Raw genomic sequence first — 21,795 nt, 5'->3', positions numbered from 1 at the left:
CCTGCTTGGTGTCCCAAACATTACCCGTAAAACTGAGACTGCACTCGCAAATGGCTGTCTGAGCCTCCTTCAAGTGCACGGCTTTGGAGAATACGTCAGGGGAATCGTATCTGACACTACCGCTTCAAACACTGGCCTGTCTGAGGGAGCATGTGTGAAAATACAGCAAGTCCTGAATCGAGAGCTGCTGTGGGCAGCTTGTCAAGATCATGTCCTTGAGATCGTCTTGTCTGACGTTTTCAAGAAGGCATACAGGCCAGCATCGGAACCGAACACTGAACTTTTTGTGCAGTTTCACATGGCATGGAAATTCATAGACAAGGCCCGTTGGATTCCAGTCACAGAAGATGAAGATCTTGTCCAGTGATTCACTGATAGTGGTGATCTTGGTTAGGCAAAGGGGTCACCAGTCAAGTATTTCAAGTCAGCAGTGGAGCAGAATTCCCACCCTAGGGATGATTACACAAAACTGTTTCTAGCATTCCTGTTCTTGGGTGAAGTCCAAGACGGCTCAGTTAACATTCGAACGATGGTGCATTCTACCAAGCCAGGTTGATGGCGAAAGCCATCTATGCTTTTAAAATACGAGTATATCTGTTCATGGCTCATTTTAAGCTTACTGTTCAGGAAAGGTATCCGATGCTCAGTGCCGGCCTGTATGTTGCATTCAGTTGTCAGGACTCTAAAATATTTTAATACATATTGCTCGTAGCTAGCAACATACATATATAATCTAAAAGTTAGGTAGGTCAAACCTAGGGCCCAAAGGAAATGACATTAGCACCTCTCCGGAATGTCTCACATAGCACAACAGCCCACAAGCAGTGCCTCGTGACCACACACACACACACACACACACACACACAGGCTTCTAGAACAGTGTAGCCCATGTGATGGAAGTCCTTATATACGGAAAGAAAGAGGAGGAGAGTCAGAAGGAATTAGGAAGTTGGAGAAGAGAGAGCGAGAAGGGGAGTCTAGCAAGAGAGGCTGCGAGAAGTTAGCAAGCATATAAACGCTCTTGTGTAATACAAGCAGTGTTCATCTTGAGCTTTCCCTTGAAGTCAATAAAACTACAATCAAACCCCAGTATCCATCTTGAACTTCTCCTGTCACCGACTACAAGTGAACTGAGGTTATTTCCTCACATATTTACTCGGCGACGACTACTACATAATCAATTACAAGACAGGTACAGCTATGCCAAGTACTGGAACGAAGCGATTATTGCCAGGTATGCTCCCCCAAATGACCTTGATTTCATGTGCTGTCTCCAGGGTGGCCTGCCTTAGCAAAGCCACGTTGAGACAGCTCCTGTAGCTTGAAAGCAGCATCTCTAGTACATTTTGGAAACAGTGATATGCATGGCGTTTTTCGACGTAAGAATCGATTTTTCAAGGAAGAATGCTATGACTGAGAACCTGGAGAGGCCTCCAAAGAAAAAAACTCTGAAGCAACTTGAAGGCAAGAACTTTTCTCCTCAACAACCTACGAGTGAGTTCATGACAGCCAAGACCATGAACATTTCCGAAGCCCTGCTTCCAGATAGAGATGAAGAAGATGGCCGACTTTTACAGAAGATGCACCATGAATGAAATGAAGACCCCATTTACATACGGCTCAAAGTGGCCTGTGATAAGATGGCGGTTGTTAATGACTGCGCTGAAAGAGCGCAGAGTTGAAAGAGCAAGTGAGTTTGATGGTGGCAGGAGGAGTGGCAGGCCAAGGAGTTGGATAGATATGATAAAATTAATGAGCATCAGAAAGAGAGGTAGGGAGATTGATGAGCCCAGGAAACTGACTAGACCTCAGGCTTGATGGAAAGGTTTGGTATTTTTTTTTTTTTTAACTTGACAATCATCAGAATGATTCTGTCTTGTAGGTATACATGAAGCTACATGTGGAAATCTGTACCTATAAGGTAGAACCAGGATTACCAGTGCTTAAATGGTGAATGAAGGGGCTTGTTGTCGATTTCACTGGACATTCAATTGACTTGTTATCCCATATTGAATTATTATTTTTTTTTCACTTGCATTCTGGGCCCCACTTCACTCCACCTGCAGTTGGGAAAAAGAGGCAGGATAATGATGATGATGATGATGATGATACAAAAAGGAATGCGTGACACTGACCCCATAAGCTGACCCGTGGTTGCATACAAAGATAATTTTGGCTATCCCATGATTATTCTCACATGCTCTAGGTTCCGTCAGTTTGACAACTGTTGGTTTCCTTCATGCATGAAAGACGTTCAAACTTTGGCTGCTACCCCATGATTTGTTTCAGTTACTCTCCCTCAGTGCTTTGGCTGTCGATTACTTAAGCCGAGGAACGGAAAAACCGGGCGAGGAAAGGGGAGCAGGAGCTGAGACAAAGGGAATGGAGGATGAAATGAAAGAGAACATAGGAAGGGAGGCTGGAGTGGGAATAAGACATCTGTCTGGAAGTTTTCTAACTGAGCGAGGGGAAAGCTAAGTTACATGTCCACCGGAAGATGATTCGTTCTCGCAGATCAGTAACAGACAATGAAGTCAAGCGAGTGGGGTCAGCCATATAGCAGCAGGAGCTCATTCACAATGGTTAAACTTGCGTATATGAATACCGGTACATATGACAATTGTGAGACTGAACGTTAGTACGAGAGGTTGATTTTTGCTGCTTTTCAGTGCTAACTCTTTCTCTCTCTCTCTACATATATATCAGCAGCAGCAGCAGCCATTTGAGTGTCCACAGCAGGACCGGGCTATCCCAACCGAAGTGGGGACGATACAGGCTACGTATCTCTACCAAGTGGCTCAGGCTGTCTGGTAGAGATTGCATGCAAGGTGAAAAGTGTAACTGTAGTGTTGGAGTGGCTTTGGATGTGTGTGTACTCTGTGAACCAAGTGTAAGCGGCCCGCGCAAGCTGACCGGATGCAAGCATACTTTACAGTATGCGACATTGGTTCAACCACAGCACCCCTTATGTTCGCCAAAGCAGTACGTGGCAGGAAGAACGCTCCCAAAGTTTAGTACCCTGGCGGGGTGCGAACCCTCATTCTCCCTTGTACGAAAAGGCACTCTCTACCACTGTACCACAGAGGCTCCTATACAGTGTGTGTATATATATATATATATATATATATATATATATATATATATATATATTGTGTGTGTGTGTGTGTGTGTGTGTGTGTGTGTGTGTGTGTGTGTGTCAATATGCATAAAAAAAGGAAAAATATCTTCGACAAGAGATATGTGTAGAAGATACATAGCATAAAAAGTAAAAACGGAAGTTATTGTTGTTGTTGCATAACCAAGGTCCGACGGACAGAGCAGACCCATTAACCACAGGGAACCAATCGCCCATGGAAGGCCGTCCCATAAAGTGATACGATGTTCCCTTTGCTTTAGAGAGTGCTTCGTCTAAACGAGGTGCAGGGAAAAGAGTTGGTGGCTTGGTTCTTGGATGGACGCCGCATTTGCATGTCTAGTCCCAGCTAAATGATACCACAAGGTAGGCTCCGAATCATCCTTTTACTTGGTCTATGGTTGCCAACCAGAGTTATAAACGCACCTCTGAGTTACATGAAACAAGTAGGCCTGTCACTGAATGTAGAGCGACCTGAAATAGAGAGAAAAGTACTAAAACGTGACAGAAAGGGTCGGAGAAATAGGGAGAGAAGGGCAGACAAAGAAAAAGGATGATAAAGGTAAAGGAAAAAGTAGGCAGCACTATATCAAGTTAGTGAATGATGATCGCCACCACCTACCACAGATCTGAAGGAAGGAATATGATAGGTGAACAGAAGATTTTATTTCTGATAGATAAAAAGTGAAAATGAATAACATCATCAGTGTAACGATACAGTCTAGCAATACGTGCTCCGGGAAGAATTCCAAAATTATTAAATGCATGGAAGCACAAAATTATAAGAGAACTGTCAGTAGAGAACCCAGTGAAATGGGCCACATATCCATTCCTCAAACTATCGCATTTCTCGGCTCTACCTCAGTTACAAAAAATTTACATCATACTTTGAACGGGAGGGATCACTTTATCGACTGTCAGGTTATAAAAACATGCAGCTCTTCACATTTGCATCGTCCTTCATACGTCCATCCATCCATTGCCAGACGCCATGTATCCCAAACGGGGTGAACAAGGGCTTAGAGTTAATTGTTTTACAGGGAGGGGCACTGATCCTCCACCAACCCCACTTGACACATAGGGATGCCAACAGCATCTGGTGTTCCCAGGCGGTCACCCATCCAAGTACTAACCAGACCCAACGTTGCTTAACTTCACTGATCGGACGGGAAGCGGTGTACTCAACATGGTATGGCCGTTGGCCCTTCATATGTAATCCACCCAAATTAATTTCTTGACAATTCTTTAGCTTTCCGATCATCCAGTGGTCGTTTATCACACAAGTACTTATCATATCCTTATATTTTTTTTCTTGTATATTCACGCCATCCACTGTCGACAAACTCATTCATCTATAAACTCATATAGCTACAAGTCCTCAAATCCATTCTCTGTTATTATAAATTCTAGGCAAGCTATTTATTTTTCATCCGCTAATCAGTAACTTTCCTTACTCTTTATCTTCGACAAATCTATTTCTTATTTCTTATATATTTCACAGACTTTATAGCTGTTATTTTATTAAAGCTACGCAAAACGCATACACAGCTTAACATTCTTATATCTGCTTCTATAACTCCTGATTCTCTCCGACACGGAGGGTATGTTTTCATCCCTGTTTGTTTGTTGGTTTGTTTGTCTGTTAGCCGGATTACTTAACAACTGATATAGAGATATGGACCAAATTTGGTGGGTATATAGTCCATGTCCCAGGGAACAATCGGTTAATTTTGGGGACCGATCCGGGTCATATTACAGATGCTTGTTCCGGAAAACATTTTTTTTTTGTATATATTTTTGTGAACCCCTAATCAGTAATGAGACAACCTAATCCATTATGAAGAGTGGTTTGAAAATTACGTTACCCTTGTCGGAGAGATGCGCTTCACCGATGCCCCTCTAGTTTGTTAATTTGTTTGCCTGTTAGCAGGATTACTGAAAAGTTAAAAGGTAAGTGTAGACCAAATTTGGTGGGTTGATAGCACATGTTCCAGGGAACAATAAATTAACTTTTGAGTAAATCTGGAACCGATTACGGATTTTGGACCGGAATTACGTTTTCCTCGTCGGATAGATGCTTCACAGAGTGCACCTCTAGTTTTTTTTATTCATTCAATACAAAATCCTGATATCTTTACACACAAATGGAATTTTAAAATGTTCACCTCACAGGTATCGTGGCAAGAAAGGGTAGGATGGAAACAGGAGGATATAACAAAGAAGCGTTACATCTGACAGGTGAATAAAAAATAAACAAAGAGAAAGTAAGTAAATACTATAATGGAGAAGGTGGTAAAAGCAGAACCCTGGAATAGTATGAATGAAATGACGCCATTAGGTAGTAAGCCATTAATGGTAAAGATTGGTATCAGAACTGTCTTAAAGAAAGAAAGGAGTGAAGAAAGTGACTGGATTTTCTTTATCCCATTCAGTCCGATGACATGTTTCCTGCTTTATTCTTGCTAGAACTTGAAGACTTTAACTTATGGGAGACTGACAGTAGTGGAGGGGGTTAACTAACAGTATAACTAACCCCTGCACTTCGAAAAGTTTCTCAAAAATATAATCTTTTGAAGACTGAAAGAATAAAATGATGAACGTCAGGGGAGTGACGAGGTTAAGGAAAGGGATGCGCAAGATTACACGTGAGGGTAAGAATAAGTCAATGACTTAAGATAAAGGGTGGGAGAGACAAAGGAAATTAAGGAAGATGAAGAAGAGTAAGTTGAACAGGTAAGAGAGAAAATAATATGACTAGGAACTTCAATTAGAGGTGTGCAAAAACTGAGAAACGAGAACAGTTATGGTTGGGAAGAATGATAAGAAGCTGAAGTAAATGGGAGAAGAACTGTAAAAAATAGGAATAAAAGGAAAAATAAATAAAAAACCGAGCGAAAAAGAACGAGACGGGATGATCTGAACTCACAGTACGATGTCGAAACAAAGAGTTACGTGGATCCAAAAAACGGAGGAGGGAGATGCAACAGAAGAAGAAGAAGAAGAAGAAAAGAAACATTATAAGGCACTTAGGTAAATGGCACAAGAAGAAAACAAAGAGTTATGTAGGAGAGGAAGGAGAGAGATACATAATAATGATCAGCTGACACTGGGAGGAATAATAAGAAACTGAAAGAGGATGATAAGGGAGGGAGGAGACGGGGGAGATGTTCATAGGAAAGAAGAATAGATCTTAGAGCAGGGATAATGGAGATAAAGTGAGTGAATTATGGGACACCGTGGAATTACACTCACGAAAAGAAGTAGGTAGCGATGTGATGGAATATGAAGACAAGGGAAGAGGAGGACCAGAATATTATACAAATGCTGTAAGCTGTTCTGAACGGGAAAGTAGGATGCATCTAATGAGGTGAAAAAGGAACTGCCATGAAATCGCAAATGGAATAAATAGACAAAAGAAAAATGAGAGAGAGAGAGAGAGAGAGAGAGAGAGAGAGAGAGAGAGAGAGAGAGAGAGAGAGAGAGAGAGAACCCAGTCAAATGCCATCTTATTAATTAGTTGGATAGATTTCCATAATTAACACTCACGCAAAGGAAACACCAACCATCATCCAAACCTGGCAATCCAGCTCTCTTGATTTCATGATCTCCATCATAAATTTTTTTTTGCGCACTCTGTGTTTTACCGCCAGATTCTGGTGAAGCAAATAATCTATTAGTGCAACCAGCAGTTGATTACATCTGTCTTTGATTAAAGTTTTTAACTGATGTAGGTAATTGGCAATAACTATATCATTTTATCTTTCTACCTATCTATTTATGTATCTATATATCTGTCTGTCTGCCAATACTTATCTGTCTATCTATGTATCTATCTATGCCAACCTCTCTCTCTCTGTATATATATATATATATATATATATATATATATATATATGTATATATATTGACATATATGGTGAGTGTAGCCTATACACTGTATATGGCTAGTGAGGGAGTGATCGCCCTCTACCTACACAGATCAAAAGCCCTCGGGAGCAGGGGGGTGGTTGCTTTCCCAGGCAGAGGAACTCCTTGAGAGTGAAATGGCTGGGAAGCATGCCGGCACGTGACTGGCTACAGCATAGCTGGGTCTTTCGGGTGTGGGCAATCAGGCAAGTTAGCTGCCTACTGCGACTGCAACACAATGGCGAGGTGTTCAGGAAGTTAGCCAAAGAAACCTTGATGGACTCTGAAAGAACAATAATGGCCCCCAGTCCCGTGCAGCCCTTAAATGGGCAGGGGGTGCTAAGAATCTCACGGTTGCCTCAATTACAATCTAATTCCTTTGTCAATGCAAAAAATACAATTAAAATTGGTAACTGGAATGTGAGAACGCTAAATCATGACGGTAAAATCGATGAGTTAGTGAAGGTTTTTCAAAATTACGGACTTGATATTTGTGCTCTGACAGAAACTAGATTAACTGGAGTCGATAAGTTGGATTTGGAGGATGGTATACGTTTATTGATATCTGGTCGACAGGACGGAATGCATTATCAGGGAGTAGGATTGTTGCTGGGTTGTAAGGCAAATAAGGCTTTATGTGAGTGGGATCCTATAGATGAGCGATTGTTATACGCACGGTTTAAATCAAATCATGGCAACATCAGTCTGTTTGTGTGTTATGCACCTACTAATGATGCACTCGATGAAAGGAAAGACACATTTTATGAAAAGTTGCAAGAAGGAGTAGGAAGGGTACCTAGACATGATGTTTTGATCTGCGTTGGAGACTTTAATGCAGTAATGGGCTGTTCAAATGAGGGATTTGAGGCATGTATGGGTAAGATGGGAGTTGGTAGTAGGATGAGTGAAAACGGAGTGAGGTTTGGAAGCTTCTGTCTAGCAAATGACTTAGTCATCGGGGGCACACTCTTTCAGCATTGCAATATACACAAGACAACATGGGTGTCGCCGTGTGGAAAATATAAAAATCAGATTGATCACATCGCTATCAGTAGGAGGCATAGAAGTTCTCTGCTAGATGTTCATGTTAAACGGGGAGCGGATATTGGTAGTGACCATCAACTCAGCATTGCAAAAATAAGGATTAAACTTAAAAATCAGAAGAAGGAAAAATCTGGTGTTGGTAGATACGATATTGTTAAGCTTAGAAGGGAAGGAGAAGAAAAGGAGGAATTCAGATTAGAATGCAGAAATAGGTTTTTGGTGTTGGAAACGTTGGAAGAGGGAGAGAAGTGTAGATGAGATGTGGGAGGATGTGAACAAAGTTTTGCATGAGACTGCTGAATGTACGATTGGAAGGAGACATAGCTTCAGGAGAAAGAAATGGATATCAGAGGAAACGTGGGATATGATAAAAAAGAGAGGTGAGGCTAAATTGAGGAGTGAGTTGCAATGCGTTGATGAACGAGAGATTGAATTAGCAAGAGCTGCGTACTGGAGTTTGAATTCAGAAGTAAGAAGGTTAGCTAGGAGAGATAAAAGAAGATGTGTGGATGAAAAGGTTGCAGAGACTGAAATCTTAATAAACAAAAATGATGGACAGAGTCAAAGAATAGCATATGAATCGATTAGAGAACTGAGTGGTAATGCAGGTAAACGCAAGGAAATACCAGTTAGAGACAGGGAAGGAAATTTATTGACCAAAGATGGAGATATTAAAAATAGATGGAAAGAGCATTTTGAGACAGTTCTTAATAGACCAATACCACCAGAAGAGGATATACCGTCTGCTCAGGAAGATTTAAATATAGAAACAGGAGAGTTGAGGCTTGCAGAAGTGGAGAAAGCAGTAAAACAGTTAAAGAATAATAAGGCACCAGGGGAGGATGGTTTATTTCCGGAAATGTTTAAAGTGGAGGGGGATAGATTAATAATGATCTTGACCAAGCTATTCAATAAGATATGGGTGACGGGGTTACTACCATCAGTTTGGAAGAATGGTGTAATTGTTAAAGTTCCGAAGAAGGGAGACCTGAGTGAATGTGGTAATTGGAGGGGAATCTCTTTGTCACCGATAGCTTTGAAAGTTTTCAGTAGAGTGTTGTTAAATAGGTTGGAGCCGGTGGTTGAGGGTATTCTGAGGGATGAACAGGCTGGTTTTAGAAAGGGACGTGGTTGCAATGATCAGATCTTTATAGTTAGGCATTTGATGCATCAAGTTAATGAAATGAGAGTACCGTTAAGTCTTTGTTTTGTTGATTTTGAAAAGGCTTTTGATAGTGTTTCGAGAGAGACTATGGGGAAGATCATGAGACATTATGGAATACCAGAGGAGTTTGTGAGGGTCATTATGAACATTCATGAGGACACATTTTGTAAAGTGATGGTTGATGGTTGTCTTAGTGATTCGTTTGAAGTCAAGTCCGGAGTAATTCAAGGTGGTGTTCTATCGCCTTTACTATTTATATTGGTCATTGATTACATTATGAAACACGTTGGAACAGAAACCGGTGCAGGTATACTTTGGGGAGAGAACAGGAAACTTTTGGATTTAGATTATGCAGATGATATAGTTTTGATTTGTGATGGGCCAGAAGAGATGCGGAGAGTGTTGGACTGTTTGGTGAGTGAAGGTCGCAAGGTGGGTTTGGTTATTAATTGTGGAAAAACTGAAATAATCAATATGAATATGGAAAATGCGCAGGAATGTGTAATTGAAGGTATGGTTGTAAAGCAAGTTGATAGGTTTAAATATTTAGGTACTTATTTAGCCAAGGATGGTTCTTTGAACTTTGAATTCCAGGAAAGGTTAAAGAAGGCTAATCAGGCAATGGGAATGCTTAAAAATATATTGAATAATAACAATTTCTCTGTGCATACAAAAATCAAAATTTATAAGGTAATGGTTAGGAGTATCTTAATTTATGGACACGAGTCTTGGTACAGCACAGTGACTATGGAAAATAAATTCTTGGTGTTTGAAAATAAAGCACTTAGAAGAATATTAGGAGTTAAGTGGTGGGAAAGGATACCAAATAGTAGAATTAGAGAAATAACGGGAGTGCAGCCGATCGATGAATATGTTAGATTCTCACGATGGAAGTGGCTAGGACATGTGTATAGGAGACAGGGAATAGTACGAGGTACACCAGGGTGGGTGGCACTTGGTAGGAGAGGTAGAGGAAGGCCAAAAGAGACGTGGGTGAGGACAATGAGACGGGAAGCTGGAGATGAGTGTTGGGGAGATCTTGAGGAGTTAGCACAAGATAGGATGTGGTGGTGTGAGTTCATCGAGGCCCTATGCATCCCCGAGGGTGCCACAGGAAATGATTGATTGATATATATATAGTTACTCTGTCCGCCTGTCCGTTCCCACGGGTGCAGCCGTTACAGCTGGGCTAGGGGATTATGAAGTATCCGTGTCATTCGCGGAGTTTAAATTAGCGAGTGTTACAAGATCTTTTGTTTCTTTCGTTCCTGCCACTGAGGGCAATTTTATTTAATACCATGCTGAGAATGCATTTGATTATTTTGATTGTCTTATGTGAGCTACCAGTATATTTAATGATGTTTTGCTTGCATTAGAAGTACCAATTCATTGTAGAGAGAGAGGGGCACGAATTTAAGTTCTTTATTAATTAATCTGATTCATGCGTTCACGCTTGGCTGCACACGAGCCTAGCTTTCGAGTCTCGACCACTCGACCAGTGTCTTCCCAACCAGCTTCAGTATCGTGTGTGTGTGTAGTGTACACTCTCTCCCCAGTCATATTTTTGTATAGAGAGAACACGTCGGTGTCTCTAAGCCGAGCTGGCGTTTTCATTTAAGTTCATTTTATTCTTTTGTTTGCTGACTGAGGGAAGTAGCTATTTTATTTGATTTTGTGACCGTGTTGTCTTTGGAGGGCCAGGCTGGCTCACCGTGGTCCTCTCGCTGCCTTTATTAACGTTCCCCAACACACGTACATACACACACACCCCTAACCCCTACACAGTTCAATCCCATTTCCTTGCACAAGGCTAGTGAGAACTATCGTGAGCTATCAACTGCGTTCCCCCTTGGATACGGGTTAAGTACAAAATTCATCACCACCGGAAATAAGTGGGAGGTGTTCCTGTAGACTGTCTCGGGCGGTATTATTTCCGGTAGTGACGATAGTAGGCTAGATCCATAGGTAGGCTGTTCCGTTTGTTACTATCAAAATACAGAGTGTTGCGTACTTAAGTGATAATTATTCTGTCGCGCAGTTTTTCTCTAGTTTACGGAGTGTGAGTACCGGGGTCTGCGTTATTTTCACAACGCAGTGGAGGCCGATCATCTAAAACTACCTTGTTGTCTTTTTGTAATAGCCCCGGGCTGGCGCTACCGTAACAGTGGCGACCTCGCATCAGGATATCCTAACAGTGCCTTCTTGCTAGGATATCGTTACCTTGGCGTTCTCTGTACTTTGAGATGAAGTTGATGAGTGCGAAGTTTCTCAGTCAGCATTAGTTATTTCATTATTCAGTACTGCCATTGAATTGTCGCCATGGAGTCACGCGTGTCTACACCAGAAGGCATATGTGCTGAGTCACCAGTGGATAAGGAAAATATGGAACAACGAGAGGCACATAGCAAAGCTACTCCCCGTGTGAGCCCTGTGTTTAACTATGGTGCTGAGCTGCCTCGTTTCGCTACCCCACCATTACCATCTATGATGCCGCCGAGCCAGTTTACAGCAGTTCCCCCAGGTATGTCTAGTGCTTTCCCTGGAGTTGTTCATTCCACTCCCATATACCCTGGAGTCTTGTCACCGGAGGCTCAGTTGCAGTTGGAGTTGAAAAAGATGGAGATGGAAATGCAGCGTGCAAGAGAGAAAGAAGAGATGGAGATGCAGCGTGCCAGAGAAGAGATGGAGATGCAGCGTGCCAGAGAAGAGATGGAGATGCAGCGTGCCAGAGAAGAGATGGAGATGCAGCGTGCCAGAGAAGAGATGGAGATGCAGCGTGCCAGAGAAGAGATGGAGATGCAGCGTGCCAGAGAAGAGATGGAGATGCAGCGTGCCAGAGAAAAGATGGAGATTTAGCGTGCCAGAGAAGAGATGGAGATGCAGCGTGCCAGAGAAGAGATGGAGATGCAGCGTGCAAGAGAGAAAGAAGAGATGGAGATGCAGCGTGCAAGAGAAGAGATGGAGATGCAGCGTGCAAGAGAGAAAGAAGAGATGGAGATGCAGCGTGCAAGAGAAGAGATGGAGATGCAGCATGTCAGAGAAGAGATGGAGATGCAGCATGCCAGAGAAGAGATGGAGATGCAGCGTGCCAGAGAAAAGATGGAGATGCAGCGTGCAAGAGAAGAGATGGAGGTGCAGCGTGAAAAAATGCGATTTGAGCTGGAGAAGACTCACTTGGAGGTGACTGCTAATAGGTCTACTTCAGATACCCATACCTCAGGCCGTGCAGAGGATAGGGAGAGTTGGCTGTCAAGGAGTCTGAAATTAGTGCCAGCATTTGATGAGTTGAAGGTGACAGAATGGTTTGTCAGGTTTGAAATGAAGGCTAGGGAGTTTGAGTGGCCCAGGCAGCGCTGGGTGGGCTTGGTATCTAATGTGCTGAAGGGAAAAGCTTTGGAAGCATATAATAGGATGAGCCCTGAGGATGTAGATGATTATGATGAATTTAAAGCAGCCATTCTGAAGGCATATGAACTTAGACCAGAGGCTTATCGGTTGTTCCGTGGTGCTCGGAAAAGACCTGCTGACACCTATATGGCCTACGCCAGGTATCTGGAGGAGACATTAGACGAGTGGTTGCTGAGTGACAGCGCCACTTCGTATAAGGATGTGCGTGAACTGCTTTTGATGGAACATTTTACTAACATGGCTGACAAAGAAATTGGTGTTAAAATTAGGGAGAAGAGATTTAAGACCTTGAAGGAAGCAGCGACGTGGGCTGATGACCAGGTGTTGGCCTTGCGGAGTATGGGGGTCAAGTATGCTAATTTTCAGTATTCCAGGGAGAGGATTGTGAGTGGTCCGGTCTGGGATAAATCTTCCGTGAATCAGTCCAAGGGAAGTCCAGAGGAGAAAAGGAATTCAGGGAGAAAGAGCCCCGTATCCAGTTCGAAGCTACTTTGTTACTTTTGCAAACAGAGTGGGCACATCAAGCCTAACTGCCCTAAGTGGAAGGCCTCCCAAAGTGCCAAACCAGTGGCACTAGTTGTAGGTTCGAGTCAGGTGAACGAGAGGAGTTGGGAGAGTGGTAACGGTGAGGGAGAAGTCTGTGGAAAGCTGGAGTGCAGCCGGCTGTGCTCGCTGCCAGCTCAGGCTGAAAAAGTTACCCAACATGCTATGCCACCTCCGGATGAACTGCTTCAGAAATCGTCCCTAGACTGGTGTAAACCTTTTATGTGTCACGGCACAGTGAAAATTCTTGGGATCAATTATCCAGTTACTGTGGTTCGTGATACCGGTGCACAACAGTCTGTGTGCAGAAACGTGACTGGAGGGCCTGTAAACTCAGGGAAGTATGTGCTGTGTAGAGGCATGAACTCAGATGAATACTATGATTATGTTCATGTGGAACTCTATTGCCCAATTGTTCAGGCTGCAGCTCAAGTCGCTATTGCTGATGTAATGCCAGTAGAGGGGGTCGATTTTCTGCTGGGGAACGACCTGGCTGGGGAGAAGTATTTCCATCTCTTCCCCCATCACTTGTTGTGGCAGAGAAGTGCTTTGATGCCCCAGAAATTGGTAATGAAGTTGATGCAGAAGTGGAAGCCATGTTCCCTGTCTGTGCAATTACAAGATCTATGGCACAGGTTGCAGCCTGGGAGGAAGAACTGGCGAAGTCACAGGTTCTTGGGGTCGACTGTGATGAGGCAGGGCCACCAATGGAGGAACCTAGTGAGCAGGGTGTTGCTGTGGTGGGTGAGGAGAGTGGGAATGTGTGCATGGGCGCCGCCCCACTTCCCACTCAGGACACTAGAGGTGGTGCTGAGTGTGTCTGTGTGGAGACTGAACCCAGCCCACCGATTGAATTACAAGAATTTCAGGACGCTTGGGTCGACTGCGGGGATGCAGGACCACCGTCAAAAGCGCCTGAGGAACAGAGTGTCACTGTTGAGGGTAGAGGTGATGATGATGTCAGTGTGGAATCTGACATTCCTTCCCCTGTCAAGTGTACTAGAGGTGGCACTGAGATTGATCGCCCTTCGCAATCCAGTGTCCCGACCAGTCCCTTATCTCAGTCCTCAGTAGAGCTGGCGGGTGTTGGGCCATCAGAATTGAGGGTGAAGCAACAGGAGGATGTAACATTAAAGCCCTTGTTTGCTCGAGTAGGGGAAGAAAGAAGTATGGAGTGTGGTAAGGAGTTCCTGATTAAAGACAATGTTTTACATCGCCGATGGACGCCCACTGGCGCCACGGTGGATGGAGGAGTGGGTGAGTTAGTGCAGGTGGTGGTGCCTGTGCAGTATAGGGTGCCGTTAATACAGTTAGCACATGAGGGACCTTTAGCAGGTCACCTGGGAAATAGAAAGACAGTGCAGCGCTTAAGATATAACTTTTGGTGGCCACGTATGCTGGGACAAGTGGCTGCGTACATCAAGAGCTGTCACACGTGTCAGATAGTGGGCAAGCCTAATCAAGTTCTTCCTGTGGCCCCTTTGACTCCCATTCCTGCAGTTGAACCTCCGTTTACCCGGGTAATCATTGATATCATGAGCCCTTTACCTCCTACTTCTGCTGGAAACAAGTATTTGTTAACCATAGTGGATGTTACAACGCGATACTCAGAGGCTATACCAATCAGAAGCATGCAGGCGAAGTCAGTAGTCAAGCAACTTATCCTGTTCTTTACTCATTTTGGCCTGCCCAAGGAGTTGCAGTCAGACCATGGGGTGAATTTTACATCTAATTTGTTTAAGCAGTCAATGACAGAGTTGGGCATCAAGCACATTTTGTCCAGTGCCTACCATCCGCAGTCACAAGGTGCCCTGGAAAGGCATCATCAGACCTTAAAGACAATGCTGTGCACCTTCTATGATAGTGGAAAGGATTGGGACCTAGCGGTACCCTTTGTTATGTTTGCAGTGAGAGAGGTACCAACTGAGTCATTAGGGTTTTCACCCAATGAGTTAGTGTTTGGGTACAGAGTTCGTGGTCCCTTGGATGTGGTGCGAGAGGCCTGGAGTAACAACAAATCTGGCAACCAGGAATCCATGCTTGACTATGTCTGCCGCACTCAGGAGAGATTGCATTGCGCTTTAGAGCTTGCCCGTGACCATCTAATCGGGGCTCAAGTGAGAATGAAGGCTCATTACGGTAAGAAGGTCAGAAGTCGTGAGTTTAAGCAAGGAGATGAAGTTTTGGCACTGCTGCCCATGCAAGGAAAACCTCTGGCGGCTAGATTCAGTGGTCCTCATATTGTGAAGAAGAGAGTTGGGGAACTTGACTATCTAATTGTTACCCCAGATAGGCAGAAGAGTACTCAGTTGTGCCACATTAATATGTTGAAGCCATACTACCGCCCAGTTGATTCTCATTGTGGGATGACTGCTGATGTCTCTCACCTTGGATGTGAAGGACGGGGAAGGTTGGACGTGGCATCAAAGGAACGTGCTGTGGAGGGAGCTGTTGGTGCCGGTGATGTGAGTAGTGGACCAGGGTTACAGCCACAGTCCCTAGAAGGTGACTTTGGAGTGGACGTTGAGGGAACCAGGGATAAGAGCGCTCCTGTAGTTTTGGCAGTTGGTAGTGAGTTGGAGGAGCAGGAGGAAGTGCTTAGTCGTGGTGAGATGTTACCAGCTAACCTATGGAGGGGCAATGGTTATGCAGCTCTGGTGGAGAAATTGTGACACCGTGATCCAGTAAAGCGAGAAGAGCTGTGCAACAGATTATAGAAACATCCGAAAGTTTTTGGAGATTCACGGGGATTGACAGCTTGGGCTACTCATGACATTGACGTTGGGGATAGTAAGCCTGTAAAATTAGCTCCCTACCACATCAACCCTATCAGACAGAAAGCTCTCGATAATGAGATCAAGTATATGTTGGACCATGGATTGATCAAGAGGAGTTTCAGTGAGTGGAGTTCACCAGTTACCTTGCAGCCGAAGCCAGATGGGAAGGTTAGGTCGTGTGTGGACATCCGGAAGGTTAACTCACTGTCTAAGACCGATGCTTATCCCTTGCCTTGGGTTGATGACTCCGTGGACAAGGTGGGAAATGCCACTTATATCACCAAACTTGACTTAGTAAAAGGATACTGACAGGTCCTGCTGACGGAACGGGCCAAACAAGTGGCTAGCTTTGTTGTCAGTGGTGCAGTATATCAGTGCCAGGTGATGCCTTATGGATTGAAGAATGCTCCAGCCACTTTCCAGAGGCTTGTGGATAAAGTAGTGGATGGCATACCTAATTGTGTCGTTTACATTGATGATGTCATTGTGTATGACACCAAGTGGGAGGAGCACCTTGATCATGTGGAAATGCTCATTAAGCGGTTGGAGGAAGCTGGCTTAGTAGTCAACTTGGACAAGTGCGAGTTCGTAACTGCTAAGGTCCAGTACCTTGGATTTGTTGTAGGACATGGGCAAGTGGCTCCACCTCGGGCTAAGGTGGATGCCATTTCCAACTTTGCAGCACCCCAGTGTTGCCGTGCCCTCCAGCGATTTTTGGGCATGATCAGCTATTACAGAAGATTTATTGGAAATTACTCCACAGTGCTTGCCCCTCTTACTGACTTATTGCGCAAAGATAAGAAGTGGCAGTGGACAGCCGAGTGTGAGCAAGCTTTTACTACAGTTAAGTCTCTGCTGTACCACCACCCTATATTGCGTGCACCTGATTTTGACAAATCTTTTGTGCTGGCAGTTGATGCTAGCCGAGTAGGGGTAGGAGCAGTGTTGATGCAGCCGGATGAGAGCCAGGTTGAACATCCCATATCATACTTCTCAAAGAAGTTTAATAGAGCCCCGAAGAACTATTTCGTCATAGAGCAGGAGTTATTAGCGATTATCCTGGCCCTGCAACACTTTGCTGTCTACCTGCCCCCTTTTGGCCCTATGATCAAGATTTATTCAGACCATCATCCCCTGCAGTTTTTGAACAAGTTTAAATTTAAGAACCAGCGTTTGACCTGCTGGAGTTTGCATTTGCAAGAGTACAATTTAGAAGTTAGGCATATTAAAGGGATTGATAACGTAATTGCTGATTGTTTATCCAGGGAGGGGTCAGGGTCTTGATTCAAAAATTTTGATCCAGGACTCAAAATTTTCCCTTGGGAAAGGGCGTGTTACGTTGTCCGCCTGTCCGTTCCCACGGGTGCAGCCGTTACAGCTGGGCTAGGGGATTATGCAGTATCCGTGTCATTCGCGGAGTTTAAATTAACGAGTGTTACAAGTTCTTTTGTTTCTTTCGTTCCTGCCACTGAGGGCAATTTTATTTAATACCATGCTGAGAATGCAATTGATTATTTTGATTGTCTTATGTGAGCTACCTGTATAATTGTCTTATGTGAGCTACCTGTATATTTAATGATGTTTTGCTTGCATTAGAAGTACCAATTCATTGTAGAGAGAGAGGGGCACGAATTTAAGTTCCTTATTAATTAATCTGATTCATGCGTTCACGCTTGGCTGCACACGAGCCTAGCATTCGACCAGTGTCTTCCCAACCAGCTTCAGTATCGTGTGTGTGTGTACACTCTCTCTCTCCCCAGTCATATTTTTGTATAGAGAGAACACGTCGGTGTCTCTAAGCCGAGCTGGCGTTTTCATTTAAGTTCATTTTATTCTTTTGTTTGCTGACTGAGGGAAGTAGCTATTTTATTTGATTTTGTGACCGTGTTGTCTTTGGAGGGCCAGGCTGGCTCACCGTGGTCCTCTCGCTGCCTTTATTAACGTTCCCCAACACACGTACATACACACACACACCCCTAACCCCTACACAGTTCAATCCCATCTCCTTGCACAAGGCTAGTGAGAACTATCGTGAGCTATCAACTGCGTTCCCCCTTGGACACGGGTTAAGTAGAAATTCATCACCACCGGAAATAAGTGGGAGGTGTTCCTGTAGACTGTCTCGGGCGGTATTATTTCCGGTAGTGACGATAGTAGGCTAGATCCATAGGTAGGCTGTTCCGTTTGTTACTATCAAAATACAGAGTGTTGCGTACTTAAGTGATAATTATTCTGTCGCGCAGTTTTTCTCTAGTTTACGGAGTGTGAGTGCCAGGGTCTGCGTTATTTTCACAACGCAGTGGAGGCCGATCATCTAAAACTACCTTGTTGTCTTTTTGTAATAGCCCCGGGCTGGCGCTACCGTAACAGTGGCGACCTCGCATCAGGGTATCCTAACAGTGCCTTCTTGCTAGGATATCATTACCTTGGCGTTCTCTGTGCTTTGAGGTGAAGTTGATGAGTGTGAAGTTTCTCGGCATTAGTTATTTCATTATTCATTACTGCCATTGAATTGTCGCCATGGAGTCACGTGTGTCTACACCAGAAGGCGTACGTGCTGAGTCACCTGTGGATAAGGAAAATATGGAACAACGAGAGGCACATAGCAAAGCTACTCCCCGTGTGAGCCCTGTGTTTAACTATGGTGCTGAGCTGCCTCGTTTCGCTACCCCACCATTACCATCTATGATGCCGCCGAGCCAGTTTACAGCAGTTCCTCCAGGTATGTCTAGTGCTTTCCCTGGAGTTGTTCATTCCACTCCCATATACCCTGGAGTCTTGTCACCGGAGGCTCAGTTGCAATTGAAAAAGATGGAGATGGAAATGCAGCGTGCAAGAGAGAAAGAAGAGATGGAGATGCAGCGTGCCAGAGAAGAGATGGAGATGCAGCTTGCCAGAGAAGAGATGGAGATGCAGCGTGCCAGAGAAGAGATGGAGATGCAGCATGCCAGAGAAGAAATGGAGCTGGAGCATGCCAGAGAAGAGATGGAGATGCAGCGTGCCAGAGAAGAGATGGAGATGCAGCGTGCCAGAGAAGAGATGGAGATGCAGCGTGCAAGAGAGAAAGAAGAGATTGGAGATGCAGCGTGCAAGAGAAGAGATGGAGATGCAGCGTGCCAGAGAAGAGATGGAGATGCAGCGTGCCAGAGAAGATATGGAGATGCAGCGTGCAAGAGAGAAGGAAGAGATGGAGATGCAGCATGCCAGAGAAGAGATGGAGATGCAGCCTGTGCAAGAGAAGAGATGGAGATGCAGCGTGAAAAAATGCGATTTGAGCTGGAGAAGACTCGCTTGGAGGTGACTGCTAATAGGTCTACTTCAGATACCCATACCTCAGGCCGTGCAGAGGATAGGGAGAGTTGGCTTTCAAGGAGTCTGAAATTAGTGCCAGCATTTGATGAGTTGAAGGTGACAGAATGGTTTGTCAGGTTTGAAATGAAGGCTAGGGAGTTTGAGTGGCCCAGGCAGCGCTGGGTGGGCTTGGTATCTAATGTGCTGAAGGGAAAAGCTTTCGAAGCGTATAATAGGATGAGCCCTGAGGATGGAGATGATTATGATGAGTCCAATTAGAGATCTTAGATCTCGCCTACTAAGTAGGCAAATTGGACTCAAGATTTTGGGGCCCCCATCCCGAAGTGACCTAATTGGAGGAGGAATAATCGCAAAGTTTTGTGTGAGTGGAGAGTGTAGTGTAATTGGGTAATAATTGGATCGGAGCCGTCATTTGAGTATACACGGACGTTAGGAGGTCGGAGCATTCCAATTACAGTGCTCCATATAATTGGAGCTGCTAATTGGGGAGCTCCGACCTCCTAACGTCCGTGTATACTAGATCCAAGGCTCCGATTCCATATAATCTCCAAAAGGATATATGAAAGAGTTGAGTTCACTTAACCATTTTATTTATTTCTTACACTTAGGTACAAGGTTACAATACAATACAGTGAAGGACTTCTTGTCCTTTACAAAACCCAATCGTAATTTACTATCCTCTAACAAATCAGCGATACTCGCTTCGGAGTTAACACTATCAAGAATCATGTCAGCTCGACATTGTAGCAAAGAAATCAATTGTGTATTGGCATAATACTTCTCTTTATTATTCATAGTACATATTAAGATAGGTGCATTTCTCTCACATTTCGTGTAATTGTCTTCTACACAGTTGATAGAGAACTGTTGGCCATCCGGAATGGTAGTCATCGACTTGATGGTGAAGGAGTCCAGTATCTGCTGCATTTTACCTAGAAATCATAACAGCCAGTTACAGTATATTTATATGACTTTTGAGCAGCGACATCAGTGCTAGATTGAGGTAATATGATAGGAGCAGCATGATTCTCTGGGTTAGGATGATGCCACAATTCTCTAATTCCCTTAAGATTGAACTTGAAAGTAATGAACTTTTTAATTTCAATGTCTACCTCTTCTTGCTTGGGTGCCGTGGAATCAGTACAGTCTCCTTGTTGCTTGTGGAACATGATTAGTTGTGGAGGATAGGTGTTGTGTGTGTGATTGTATTTACAGTCCTCTAAGTTAGTTTGGTTAGTCTGATAGTTGTTGATGTTCTGTGTAATGTAGTTACACCCATTATGATCATACATGTTATCCATGGTAGGCAATAGACATGGTTTTGGTGAGATACTAGTCTCAGAAGTAGCAGCTACGACTAAATCATTGGCCATGGGTTTATACTCTCTTAAATTAGAGAAATCTCTAGTGAATGCTTGTGCTACTGTCTTTAGAGTCATAGGATATCGCATTAGTTGTCCATACACATCAGCTTTCATATCTTCCTTTTGGAAGTTTTTTGGTGGTTGAATAGCTCCAGCTTCATTATATGTACTCTTATTAGTGAATTTCATAGCTAGAGGAGACTTTAAAAACAGTAGGCAAGCATTATCATTTCTCTCAGTAATGTAGTTATTGGTAATTGTACTCTGTTGAGCCACAGTCTGAGTTTGCGAGGAAAGTAAGTCAATTGTATATCCACATTTAATGATTTCAGCAGAGTAAGACCTAGGTGCATGGAAGTTGTACTCGTCAATAGAGTTTCCAGCTCCATATGTATAAAAAGGAATCTCGTGTTCGTACACCATATAGACCTTATTGGAATATAATGTAAGGTTGTACGTAGTCTCAACAGTTTGGTAACAGTTATTGGTAATGATGGTCAAGTATCTAGTGGTATCTGGAGGGATTTTGTTGGAGTAATAATTCTTCTTGAAGGTGATGCCTTGAAGAGAGCCGACTCCCGCTTCTGCAAGAATAAGAAGAGTTCGGGGAATGATTGGATCGGAGCCGTCATCTGAGTATATATGGAGGTTAGGAGGACGGAGCGCTCCGGTAGATTGACTCCAATGAATAAACTACTTACCGATGGCAAAAGTCGTTGAAGGTTGAGTTGACCTCTCACTCCGGTGATTTGTTGCACCGAGTCTGCTGTCCTCCTCGTTGTTGAACTCCATCCCTGAGAAGTCTAGCCGTCTCTTCTTGGGCGTCTGCGGACGTATTGAATCCTCCATGCACCTGGGTCAAGAGCTGTAGGTCTTCGATGTGTGCCTCGATGGACTCCAAAGAGAGTAGCCACTTGTGGATGGTCACGTCTTTTATACGTCTCGGGTGAGGAGGTATCTCTGCAGTTGCCGCGTAAGAGTATTTTATTCTCTGACTTATGTTGTATTTGATGATACATTGTGTTTAGAGCCTTGGCATTTCCTTTCTGTAAGTAGTCCTGCTTGTCGGTCAGTTCACAGGCTCGTTCCTCTCTCTTCTCATCGATCATTTCTTGACAGCTTTGTAGAGATTTTTCGTTGCTG

At 43.9% G+C, this 21,795-nt stretch overlaps 1 protein-coding gene and 1 non-coding gene across 2 annotated transcripts; one reads left to right on the top strand and one right to left on the bottom strand.

Annotated features, from left to right (window-relative positions):
- The first annotated feature begins 1,409 nt into the window (after positions 1-1,409).
- LOC145401250 (uncharacterized) lies at positions 1,410-21,288 on the top strand. The gene is made up of 3 exons (XM_080273585.1): positions 1,410-1,494; positions 12,469-13,040; positions 21,103-21,288. Exons 1-3 carry the CDS (start codon positions 1,410-1,412, stop codon positions 21,286-21,288), a joined length of 843 nt encoding a protein of 280 aa, XP_080129711.1.
- On the bottom strand, positions 4,218-4,336 carry LOC145401525 (5S ribosomal RNA). The gene has a single exon (XR_013897616.1). It is a non-coding gene; the product is annotated as a 5S ribosomal RNA (ribosomal RNA).
- Positions 21,289-21,795: the final 507 nt, after the last annotated feature.

Source organism: Coenobita brevimanus, chromosome 55 (assembly GCF_032717465.1).
Source record: "Coenobita brevimanus isolate Jiangsu-jjx chromosome 55, ASM3271746v2, whole genome shotgun sequence".
NCBI lineage: Eukaryota > Metazoa > Arthropoda > Malacostraca > Decapoda > Coenobitidae > Coenobita > Coenobita brevimanus.
The sequence above is the reverse complement of the archived record's forward strand: the minus strand, read 5'-3'. Positions and strand labels throughout refer to the sequence as shown.

What these genes read in the sequence shown, in the direction of transcription:
- LOC145401250 (XM_080273585.1), top strand. Translation starts at nt 1,410, where the DNA reads ATGACTGAGAACCTGGAGAGGCCTCCAAAGAAAAAAACTCTGAAGCAA. An exon ending in TTCTCCTCAACAACCTACGA is followed by an intron (nt 1,495 to 12,468) that starts GTGAGTTCATGA and finishes CCCATACCTCAG; the next exon opens with GCCGTGCAGAGGATAGGGAG. An exon ending in AGTATTCCAGGGAGAGGATT is followed by an intron (nt 13,041 to 21,102) that starts GTGAGTGGTCCG and finishes ATATAATGTAAG; the next exon opens with GTTGTACGTAGTCTCAACAG.